The sequence below is a fragment of the Cucumis sativus genome, chromosome 6 (assembly GCF_000004075.3).
Source record: "Cucumis sativus cultivar 9930 chromosome 6, Cucumber_9930_V3, whole genome shotgun sequence".
Taxonomy (NCBI): domain Eukaryota; kingdom Viridiplantae; phylum Streptophyta; class Magnoliopsida; order Cucurbitales; family Cucurbitaceae; genus Cucumis; species Cucumis sativus.
The window spans coordinates 26200080-26212756 of NC_026660.2; the positions used below are offsets into that span (position 1 = coordinate 26200080).

At 32.6% G+C, this 12677-nt stretch overlaps 1 protein-coding gene across 2 annotated transcripts; it reads left to right on the forward strand.

The window, feature by feature from the left end:
* Window positions 1-3974, forward strand: LOC101203323 (AP2-like ethylene-responsive transcription factor ANT). Of its 2 annotated transcripts, none has more exons than XM_011659607.2 (9): window positions 1-743; window positions 859-1483; window positions 1591-1673; window positions 1890-1898; window positions 1996-2084; window positions 2172-2245; window positions 2351-2428; window positions 2533-2609; window positions 2952-3974. In XM_011659607.2, exons 1-9 carry the CDS (start codon window positions 476-478, stop codon window positions 3563-3565), a joined length of 1917 nt encoding a protein of 638 aa, XP_011657909.1. In that variant the 5' UTR covers window positions 1-475; the 3' UTR covers window positions 3566-3974. The 2 variants fall into 2 exon arrangements, with proteins under 2 accessions (XP_011657909.1, XP_004143528.2); XM_004143480.3 differs by having other exon boundaries at window positions 7-743; window positions 2351-2401.
* The last annotated feature ends 8703 nt before the right edge of the window (window positions 3975-12677 follow it).

The following is a 12677-nucleotide window of genomic DNA, read 5'->3' on the forward strand; positions in this document are numbered from 1 at the left end:
ACAAAACCATGCCTTAATTCCAAGAACATAAAAGAAGTAAAAAAGGAAAAGGGTAGGTGGAGAGAGAGCGTAGGGTAAAGCAAAAGGATGGTCTTTCTCACACACAAATCCCTATAGATACCAAAGGCGTGCCATGCCCCCCCAACGCTAATTCTATTTGCTCCATTTAAACCCCCCCTCTTGCTTTCTTCAAACAGAGAGCTGGGTTTTTTGTTGGTAATGTTGGCTAATAGGCTATGAGTTGCTGAAATTTGGGTTTTTTGGTTCTTTTATATGAAACGTTAGACATCCTTCTCTCTGCTACTAGCAAACAAACAAAATATATCCAGTTTCAAAGTGGGGGTGAAGTAAGGATTTGTTGGAATCATTAGTGTTTTTTTTTTTATTTATTTGTCAATCATTGAGATTTTGCTCTAAAATTTAGAGCATTGTGTTGAAAAGAGGGATAGATTGAACTGAAGGTAGAAGTAATTCCATGAATAATGTTAATGGCAACAACTGTAACTGGCTAGGCTTCTCTGTCTCCCCTAACGTTAACATGGAGCTTTCTTCTTCTGCTGCTACTTCTGTCTCCCCTTCAATTCCTGCAAATCTTTTTCACTCCCCATCTCAGTTTAACTATGGCATTTGCTATGGTGTTGATGGAGAACATGGTGCCTTTTATTCACCATTGTCTGCCATGCCCCTCAAGTCAGATGGTTCAATTTGTTCAATGGAAGCTCTCAGCAGGCAACATCCACAAGGTAAGGAATATGCTCCTGTTACTCTCTGCTTGAGTTAAAAGAAAAATAAGAATTTTTTTTTCTAATCAATCTCATTTTCTTATTTTGTTTTATTGTTTCCCTTTTGGGTTTGAAGTGGTGAGTAGCTCTACTCCAAAACTAGAGGATTTCTTTGGTGGTGCAACTATGGGGTCCCATCACTATGAGAGTAATGACAGGGAAGCTATGGCTCTCAGTCTAGACAGCATATTTTGCCATCAAAACCCAACGCATGAGCCCAACAACCAATCTTTTGCCCATTTCTCATCCTTGAGAAGCCGTGAACTGATGCTTCAAGACTCGAAGGTAATCCTGCCTGATGGGTGCAATCTGCAGCAGCAGCAACAACACCCAGGAGTAGCCCAGAGTGATATTTCTGGTATGAAGAATTGGACTGTTCCTAGAAACTATGCTGCCACTAACAATGGTTCGTTCGAGCAGAAGATGGTGAGTTGCATGAGTGAAAATGGTGGTGAATCTGGTTCTATTAATGCCATGGCTTATGGAGATTTGCAGTCATTGAGCTTGTCTATGACTATGAGCCCCAGCTCTCAGTCAAGCTGTGTCACAGCCACGCAGCATGTCTCACCTGCTATGACTGACTGTTCTGCTATGGATACAAAGAAAAGAGGCCATGAGAAGGTTGATCAAAAGCAAATTGTTCATAGGAAGTCTTTAGATACCTTTGGACAGAGAACCTCACAGTATAGAGGGGTTACAAGGTCTTCTTCTTTCTCTAAATTTGTTCGCTTCACTTTTTTTTTCTTCTTCTTTGTTTTACTTTTCTTCATGTTCATTCCATGATTCAATGTTTTATAATGTAATTCAGGCACAGATGGACGGGTAGGTATGAAGCACATTTATGGGACAACAGTTGCAAGAAAGAAGGTCAAAGCAGGAAGGGAAGACAAGGTAAAAGAAAAAAAAAAAACAAAGAAGGAAGGAAAGAAGAAAAAAAATCCCCCCTCCCGAAACCCAAAAAACAAACAAAAAAACATAATGGTGCTTCTGTTTCTTCCATGGATCAACATTTTGTTGTTTCTTTTTGTTCTTGCTTAAATTATAACACACTCAATTGGTTTTTTTTTCCGGCTGGGATCGCCATTGGATTCAAATGATGATGTCCAGTGTACCTCGGTAAGCATCCAGAATCTCGACTGAGTAATTATTGGTCAAGTATTTTCCCCCCTTGTTTAATGATTAATCAAATGGTTCCAAAAATTGGTTTTTTTAGGAGGTTATGATATGGAAGAAAAAGCCGCTAGAGCTTATGATCTTGCTGCACTCAAGTATTGGGGACCCTCCACCCACATTAACTTTCCTGTAATTCTACTTTTCTCTTAAATCTAATTTGAAGTGCTCTTCAATAATTATCATGCTTTACTCAAAGTGAATCCCTGTTCTGAGCAGTTGGAAAACTATCAGAAAGAATTAGAGGAAATGAAAAACATGAGCAGGCAGGAATACGTTGCTCACCTGAGAAGGCAAGCTCATTTTTACCATGTGTATTAATTATTTATGGCATATTCCTTCAATCATATATGGACATAAACTAAAAAACTAAAATTTGTAATTTAATCATCTCTCAGAAGAAGCAGTGGGTTCTCGAGAGGAGCCTCGATATACCGAGGTGTAACAAGGTCTAATAAGTCTCAACTCAAAGCTTTGTAATATATTTATAATCTTTATCATTTTGCTTTTGGATTTATGTGACTTTTTTCAGTGAATATCTGTCTGAAGTTTCTCTGTTCCCATTTGTATTACATTGCAGACACCATCAACATGGAAGATGGCAGGCTCGTATTGGCCGAGTTGCTGGTAACAAAGATCTCTATCTTGGGACATTCAGTGAGTGCTCTTAGATACTTTTTTTTCTGTAAATATTTTGAATTCGTTTCCTGTATTTTGCATTTTACTTGTTAAAGCTGTCATAAATAAGTCATATGCTAGAATGAAATTGAGTCTCTTTCTTGCTTTGGGAATGGTAGGGCTCACGTTTGTAAAACCAACTATTCAGAAAATAATAAGGCTGTGCTTGAGTCGCTTTGTAATTGTTTCATCTCTTTTCTTGGTAGAGAAAAAAATGCTCTTTTGCAGATGTATACAGAAGTACAGCTTTTTTCTACTTTGCTTTTTAATCTTTGGTTAGAAGAAAAGTTTTGTAATCCGTTTGCTCTTCGAAACTGTTAGGTACTCAAGAGGAAGCAGCTGAGGCATATGACATAGCAGCCATAAAATTTCGAGGAATGAATGCCGTTACTAATTTTGATATCACGAGGTATGATGTTGAGCGGATCATTGCAAGCAATACCCTCCTAAGTGGGGATCTAGCTAAGAGAAAGCAACAGCCAGAGTTTGACAATGAATCACTCAGACAAAGCCCTCCTACTCACAACAGCAATTCAGAAGCTATGACTCTGCCCTCACAGAGTAGTAGTCAAAGTGAATCAGACTGGAAGATGGCTCTTTATCATTCCTCACAACAGCTCATTCCAAAGCCACGAATGCTGTCTGCGATAAATGACGATGGATCACAACTCGGTGTTGAAGATTCTGCCAGAATGGGAGCTCATTTCTCCAATGCATCTTCAATGGTTACTAGCTGCAGCTTGAGCAGCTCAAGGGAGGAGAGTCCAGACAAGACAAGCCTTTCAATGGTGTTCGGAATGCCTCAATCGACATCTAAGCCGTTTGCTACCTCGGCTAATAATATGAACACCTCCTGGATTGCATCTGCCCAGCAGATAAGGGCAGCAAATTGTATGAGCCAGTTGCCAGTTTTTGCTGCCTGGACTGATACTTAAGAAAGGGAAAAAAAAAAAAAGGTCCATTTGATATTTTCCTGATATAGTGCCTTCCCATGTTGAAAGATCAAGAACTTCAACACTCCCAAAACCATCCTTATCAGATGAAAGTTTTTGTGAGAAAAGTTCTGAAAGATGAGGAATATTTTAAACAATATCCATTGAAGTTCAAATTGGAATCTTTCTCAATCTTCACATCTCTATATTTCTCTCTCTTTTTTTTTTCTTTTGTTTTTGAAATCATAATTGAAGTCTCAGCTTTATTGGTGTTTTCTGAAGTACAAAAATGAAGTGTGTATTGAAGGTGTGGCCCATCAAAATATAGAGGCTGATGGATTAGCTCAGCTGTAGTGTGGTGTGGCCTTTTGCTTTTAAAAGCCTTTGACCGTAAACAAAAATCCTTTATCAATCTTCATCCATAACATCATCATTACTGATTCCCTCTTTTTTATCATAGCTTTTCTGCAAAGTGACAGACATTCCTTCCATAATCCAAAGAGAAAATTTAAAAGGTTTTTTTTTTTTTTTTTTCAAGTGTAGCAAATTAAAACAACGTACCAGGATTAAACATGTGTTTGGATACAGACATATTGGCCCATAATAGACTGAAAAAATGTCTGCTTTATTTAGAAAGAATATGCGTTGTTCTCCAAAAAAATAAAATAACAAAGGAAAAAAAAGTTATAATGTATTGTATTGCTATATACAGTACTTTTCTCTCCACATTTATACACTCACTGTTCAATCATGATGTTGGGAATTAAAGCAAAAGAATCCCACATCCTAATAATCAAAATTTGAATTATTGTCATATTGTGATCAATCTAAATTTCCATCGTGTGCACGTACCTTCACACGTGGGGACTCATTTTCCTTTGTACTTCCCAGTTTCATCATAAAATCATAATTTCTCCTCTTTTTTCCCATGGAAACATCTCCAAATACCGGAGAGACAAGAAAAACAAAAACCAAATGGATTCAATATAGTCCTATCCAACATCAATACTTTATAATTAACAACAGCAGGAAAATATTCATTTATAACTCGAAACTTTTCTATTTCGTAAATTTAAACTCTTAGACAAAATCCTATTTGAATATCATCAATGAATTCTCTTTAATCAACATTTGAAAACTTCGGTCCAAGTTCGTATTTAATAACTATTTGGTAGGAGAGTATAAATTGATACACTAGGCTTGTGAAAGTTGAAACCTATAACAGAAAAAAAAAAAAAAAGTAGAAAGGGAATGGGAATGGCCGAATAGGGGGTGGAGAGAAGAATTGGTAAGTCAAAAGGTAGGGTCATTTTTGGGTGCGATAAGGCCCTTATACATCTCATCATGTTGTGTTTGTATTGTAGTTGAATAACCAAACCAAATCAAAGTGGGAAAAAACGAGCATTTTGTGGAACAAAAAGGGTAATGTTTGAGTAGAAAAAGTTGTAAATGGTAGAATATAATGGAATTTTGGATGTGATTTGGAATTTGTTTCATAGTTTGTTTTTGGTTTGGTTTGGTTGGAAAAAGCTTCTTTGGATTTGGATTCACATCTCTTTACAGACTAAAAGTTGGAAACTTAGCCGCATGGGAATAAAAGAACACGTGAGTTTGCACATGGACCTAATTCAACCTTTAAGATACCTTATACATTCCATGGTGAATTTCTTTTACTTTTTAACCACCTTCAAACTTCATAACCCACGCACACACATCCTTTTATTCGTAGACACACTTTCCATCGTTAGATTTAATTAATACAAATCCACAATCATACTTTTGAAAACAAATTTTTAGTTGTTGACTACTTTTTTTTTAATTAGATGCTTAGAATCATTACATCTATGATAAAGGTGGAAAGAAGGAAATTAGTGATATGATCATTGAAAATCGACCTACAGCGATTACTAAATTCACACGTCCACCTATGGTTTTAGAGACGAAATATTATAACCACTCCCTGTGATACTCAAATTTTGGGCTCTGAAAGCCTCTCCACCAATTGTTTATATTTTTTTAAGCTATATTTGGTATAACTATTGAAAAAACTGGAAGGAAATGTATTTATGAACCAGAACTGTATCTCTATGCAACAGACAAATATTGATCCCCAAAGTTGCTATGTTATTTAGGCTTCAATACTGGCCCAAAATAATATGGACCAAGCCCAGTCATGATTCTAATGTGTAAAGCTACGATGCCTTTTTTCTTCTTCTTAATATAATAACAAATAATAAAAATATCAATTTATGCCTCTCGATTTCATGATTGCATCAATTCAAGTTTCCATATATCACTTTATACCTTCTATGGTCGTTTATAAAGATATGAAATTCAGGTATACATCAATTCTAATAGTTTATTTGATTAATACACGATGAACGTTGAAAGAGTTTACACGTGTGTAAGAATGGGTATATCAACAAATTAAAAAAAGAGTGTCGTGATAAATTGTTTAAATTAATTCGCATGATAATTCAAAAGTTTATTCAAAATATTCCTATCTGTCATATGAAATTCTGAGGTTTGTATGCAAATTGATATACTTACAAATATTAGAATTTGAGTTAATTCAATTATTTGTTTCAAATTTTAATTAATTCAACCTAAAAAATTAAGGATATAAATTAAATTTAGAAAGGAGGAGAGAACTGGGGAGGATGATGATTGCGATGGATCGCCTTTAGCTAATATTTCGAAATTAGGCGGATACCATTATCATACATTTAAAAGGTGAAAAAAGTAGCTATAAAATGTGATGTACAATTGGATGGAAAGGCAGCATCCTACTTTTCTTAATTAAAATGTTTGTCTACCCTTATAACTCATTTTAGGTGATTTTTGTTATTATACTTAAAATTGTCGAAGTGTTCACGATAAGTAATTTGTTATTTAAGTTATTAACAATCATATTATACAAACTTCTATATAATTTATAAATGAAAAGTCAATTCGAGTTGAATAATTACTCACACAAACAAATTTTAAGAAAAATGAAAGACGGGTCAAGATAAATTTTCATAACTTAGCCAAAGAAGTATAATAGGAAGGACATATTGATATAATATTTAGACAATAACAACAAGCCACAGGAAGCACCCATGATCAAATACACATATCGCCTATGAAATTAGTTATTCATAAATAAAAATAATTACTAGAAGTTCAATTTTAGAATTCGGTAAGGCAGCCCACTAATCTTGTTTTATTAACCTAATTATTATGGCTCGTAATTGTAAAGCCCATTGTGAGCTTCTACAATTAGTTTGTTACACTCGTTTTGATTACGTGGCTGTGTTTAGAATAAGTGTTTTTCATTCTGTTTTTGTTATATATTTGGATGCAATATCAATTAAAAAATATTAATTAAAGTCAAGAGTTTTTCTTTCGGTGTTAATCTCTTTCATAAACTTCAAGATGGTATCAAAGCCTTAAGTCCAATTACCTCTTACATTTTTTTCTCAATGAAGAATCGCCAAGAAAAGACAGCACCCATGATCCACCACATCTTCCCAAGAGAACAAGTTAAGTTTTGTTAAAAGACAGAAAAAAAGAAGTACATAATATATGATTTGTAAAGTTGTGTTAATGTTTAAGGCTTAGACTAAGAATTTGGGCCTATTGCGGTTTCGTGTTAGGATTGGGTATGGGTTCCGGCCTTATCTGGCAATAATTATGAACCGGGAGCTTGAATGGTATTAGGTTATAGAATTTATAAATGGAAGAAAAAAATGGAGTTAAAAAGGGAAAGGAATCTTGTGGTGTAAAATCCAAAAGTGTGTGGTGCAGAAAGGGGGGCCATAGCCATACACAGACGATGATAGGGTGTGTGGCAGTGCAGCAGCCAGAAGGTGAAAATGAAAGTGAAAGGTGTGGGTTCTTTGTAAATTATAAGGCACAGCTAGCTAAGGTACACACCATAAACTCCATTTTGGTATTTATTAGAATATATGTATAAATAATATCCCAAGTCTCAGAACAGTCAAACAAATTATATTTTGTGTCACACCTTTCAATTTTGAAACCTTCATCCTCCGGCAATATTGCCCCCCACTGTCTGTGAAATCCAAATTTTCTTGCTTAAAAGAAAAGAAAATATATAAAAGATGAATGAATGGTGGAGTGGAGAGATATATGGATATTGTTGTCGTCAGGGCCCGTCGACAACCTTGGCCATTCTACCTTGTACGTGCCCTCGTCCTTCCCCTACTTCACTGTCTTCTCCTCAACTACTTCCTCTCTGGTCAAACGTTTTTGTTTTCTTTCTCCTCTATTATTATTCCCTCTTTTTCCTTTTCTTCTTTCCAATTATTTTAGCACATCAGATTTCTTTTCCCCCAGCCTTGCCTCTCAGCCTCTCAGCCTCTTCCTCAATCTCCATTTATTTTCTCTGTCTTGTTTATTTCTTTAATCTTCTGTTTTTTTCCCACTTTTGGATTCTGTGGATTCTTAACCACCTGTTTATATACCAATCAGTACCTTTTTCCAAAACACCATACAAATTATTTTCCCTTTTTTTTTTTACTTCATTTGTGTGTGTGAAATAGTCAAATAGTTCATGATTTAAATGTTTCCTTTTTTATCAGGAGTGGAAATAAACAGATGTACGATGAGAGAACTTGTTTTTGTGGCACAAGTGATTGATTTCTTTTTTTCTTTTTTTAAATATATATATATACAAGACATTGGAATAGGAGAAGTGTGTCCATACATGGAGGCAAAGAACCACTAATTGAAGAAGTTGAAACTTTCTATACTTTTCGCTATTGGATTGGACCTCCCACAAATTCAAACATAATTACTTCATTGGTTAAATCATGACAAAAAGTCCCTCAACTCTACCATTTGTTTTTTTATATATATATATATTATATAAAATATGCTTCCCTGCTTTCAAAACTAGTAATATTATCTCAAAAAATTTCTAAACGTTTAAAAAATGCTCTAATATTTTTTTTTAAAAAAATACGGATCACCATATTATGTTAGATCATTGATGCACAATTTTAAATTTCTAGGTCGGTAGTTATTTAAAAATGTTTGTGAAACTTGAAGGGCAATGTTGTGTTGCAAATGACTTATATTTGAAAATGAAAAAGAAACTGGGGAAAAAAAGTAGTGAAATGGACAAGAACAAACAGTGAAAAGGCATGGGGAGGGAGAGAGAGATAGGTGGGCTTGGGGTGGGCCTGGGTAATGGGCCCATGAAGTTAAGGGTTTAGGGGAATGGACCCAGTGGAAGGGCTCACTTTCAAGGGATAAGAATGGGTCTGAGGTGATCCCAACAGTGTGTTGCTGTGTTGGCACTCATGTTGGCCACCATGTTTAGTTAAGACAAAGCACATTGAATTGAAACTCAAAGCTGAAAGATCCCTCACTATTTTGGATTTCATTTCATACCTTTTCATTTCAACTACACTGTCTACTTCATTCCAACTCTACAAACAAAATCCCTCCTTCCCCTTTCCTTCCTTTCTTTGCCCCCACCTTATTTTCTTCCCCCTTTTCCTTATATATAATAATCCTTTTTCCTATTGACAAAGTTTAACAAATGCATTTATGTTTTTATTTTAAATAGTTTACCATAAATGTTTAAATTAAAATTACATTTTAAAAAAAAAAAGCCAATTTTTCAGTTAAGGATAATTTTAAATAAAGTATACTATTTTTTTCTCCAACAAACAAATTGTTATAAGTAAATACCATAATATAACATAGGTCACAAGAATGGTAGAAGTACATCATAACTTTTAAATAACTAATTAACAACTAAAATTTAAATTTGTAGTTAAAAATATTCAATGCCAAATGGAGACTGGAATCGATTGGTTTATTAGTATAGCACTTGTTTGGTATATTTTATTCAACTTAAAATGCAAATGCAATTGCAAAATATAAATTATTTTTTACTTTATACAATTCGATTTAATTATGCACCAAAATATTAACACTAGGACAATATTTACCATTGATGGGATGACCTAAATTGGAGAGGGAAAGTTTATCTTCTATAGCTTATTTTCCACAGAGCATATATACGTATATATTTATATTTAGAGAAATACATCTTTTGTTTTTATATTTAGCCTAAGTTTAATATGGATATATCTAGATATATTTTATACCAAATAGATTGAGTTCTATACCGATTTTAATACATATTTTTTCCGTTGGTGCCAAAAGCAATGTCAAAGTTGAATGACAATATCTTTAAACAATCCATTATGGAGGTTCCACTTTCACTCCCAATAACCAAAACAAGTCACGTAAAAGTATAATATATTTGTTTATGAAATATTAAAGAATAAAAAACGCCTTTTAAACTTTTTAAAAGTAAGAATTATTTAAAGACACATTTTAGATGTGTGTTTTGAAGGCGATAAATTTTTCTTTTTGCTTTTGTGTTTTTTTAGTTATTTTTTTCTTTAACGTCGATATTAATAAGTGATTTAAAAAATATATTTCAAAACATTGAAAATGTGTATACATATCTTATAATAAAAATGAGTATATATATTTTGGGAATAAAGCAGTTTGTGAAGGAGAGCTTGGAGTCAGATTTGATTAACCCTTGACTGTCTTTTTTAAAAGATAATGAAAATTTAAAATATAAATAGCTCAAAAGACAATGGCTTTCAAATAAAACCAACCCTTGAATTGAATTTATGTTATTGTATTTTCCAAAAGACTAATAAAGTTACGGTACTGAGGTCGATAAATTAAAGATCTAAGTACTGTATTATTTAATTAAACTTCACGTAATAAATTAGAAAAAAGAATGTTTTAGAATTTAAATTGTTTTAAGTGGTAATGGCATTGCCAGGGGAAAAAAGTTGTCGAGAACACGTGGGTTCATTTCATTTGTGGATGTTCTTTTTATTTATTTATTTATTTTTCATTTTCCCCACACCGGGTCGTACAATCCGTGTTTAGGAGCCGTTCAAAATTATAATTTAGTTCTTTTGGCTCATGCGCTCCTTGCTTACATGTCATTTTGTTATTGGCGGAAGTGGAAAATAAGTCATTCGATTTGGGATGGCACGTGGACCCGCGCCCCATTTGCTTCACTGGAAATTGTTAATTCACTTTTTTAAAACCTCTATATAATTCAATTGGAAATTGTTGGGTAATTTTTAAGTTTCAATTCAATTAAAACTACATTATAATTCAATTTAAAATTATGCTATTGTTTATAGGTGGATATAATTTATTCCTCTACGGTTATTAATCTTAAAAATGGGATGCCCGGATGGGTATTTACTATTTACTTACTTTTAGGGTATTTATTATTGGTTGTAGAATCTAAACTATAGCTTTAATCCTTTTCTTGTGTATACTTATTAACTACACAAAATTAGTATTTGTATTTGATCTATTGGTAAATATTGCAATACTTGATAAGGTTTTCGAGTGAATTTCAACCAATTGAAAGTTTGTTAGTGAAAATTAATAAATATTATTAAATTCAGAGGTAAATTTTGAATTTTGCATATTGATTAATGGTAAGTCAAATAGACTACCATTTTCTCTACTATGAGAGAGGGGATGGAAAAATAAAAAAACTTTAACACAAGTACCCAACGGCGTTGCCCTGCTGGCAAGCTCTAAGAGCAATGTTAATAAATGCATGTATAAAGAAATTGTTATCTAATATTTAAATTTAAAACAAATAAAACAGCTATTTATATTATAAGTAGTGTGATCGGAAAACAATTCAATTTTTCAGATGTTTCATTGATATTTTATTTTTTGTAGTAGTATGTATAATGAAATAGAGTGATTGGATGTGTTGAAATTAATTTTGAGGAAAAGTAATGTGATCATAGGTATGTGAATAATTGCAATGGGTAGGTCAGGTTGACTCTCAATGATTTCAAATCATATGGTGGAAAATTAAAAATGTAAATTTGAAATATGGCCTCACACAACAAATAATGACATCAATAAGAAGGCTCACGTGGTGAGTAATCATAAACTGGGTCCGTTCTCTATCTTCAATTTAATTATGAAAAAAGTATATTTCATATTTTTCCTAAGACAGAGTATTGTTTGTGTCAAGTAATATTATAGATGAGATACTTTAAATTCAAGAATTAAGTTTAAAGACAAAAAAATAAAGGGAATTTGTCAAAAATAAAAAAATTGTCAAGTTTTCTTCAAATGGGTGTTTGCATTCAAAAGTTTTTTTTTTCTACAAGTGTAATATAAATAAATGAATCTAATTGTCTAAAATACCTTCCTTATGATTTAGTTCTTAAAAAAAAGTATAAAATAATATATACCATGTATACGTGTAAGATAAGTTTCAATAAGCATCTTTTTCAAAACATACACGAGTAAGGAAAATAATACGAAAATTGTTCTGGAAAACAAAAACAAAAATGGACAAATTTTTGTTTACTAAATTTGATATAACACAACAAATTCAAAAAATATATATATTTATAAATAAACTAGGATATGTTTGACAAACACGTAAACAAAAAAATATACAATTAAACAACACAACTCAACTTGTATAATTTTTGTACTATAAATTTGATTTCATCATATCGTAGATTGGTTAGAGTTAACAAAAAAAAAAAAAAAAATTGCACGTTGAATTTGTAAAAATGAAAAAGAAATAAACGTTTTAAACAAAATAAACGGTCAATTATGAAATTTGTTTAGACTTCAAGATTTTGTGTTTACCTAGTTTAATAGATTCTTATATTCTTATTTTTTTATAAATAAATACAAAATTTAAATGTCTCGTTAGGTAATTTATTATGATTATATTACTTAAAAAACTTATCTACTTATTGACACAAATAGTCCAAGGTTTAGAATATGATAGACATAAAGTATAAAATACTTGTTGATATTTTAAATGACTACGTTGTTAGCACATAGAATACATACTAGTTTTTCGACCCACTCTAGTATGTATGCGTCAATGAGGTTGACATGCAAGAGTGCTTGAACTTTTGTGGTGTAGATTTGGGTACAATTTAATTTTCAAGGTAGCATATGAAGTATTTTAATTGTGCTAAATAGAGAGAACTATTTATCCCTTAGGGTTGTCGATGCGAAACTATTTACAAGGTCAATTATCTAACTCTCACTTGAAAATATA

Coding starts and splice junctions, on each gene's coding strand:
- LOC101203323 (XM_011659607.2), top strand. CDS start 476: ATGAATAATGTTAATGGCAACAACTGTAACTGGCTAGGCTTCTCTGTC. Junction 2,246..2,350: donor TACGTTGCTCACCTGAGAAG/GCAAGCTCATTT, acceptor ATCATCTCTCAG/AAGAAGCAGTGGGTTCTCGA. Junction 2,610..2,951: donor TCTCTATCTTGGGACATTCA/GTGAGTGCTCTT, acceptor CGAAACTGTTAG/GTACTCAAGAGGAAGCAGCT.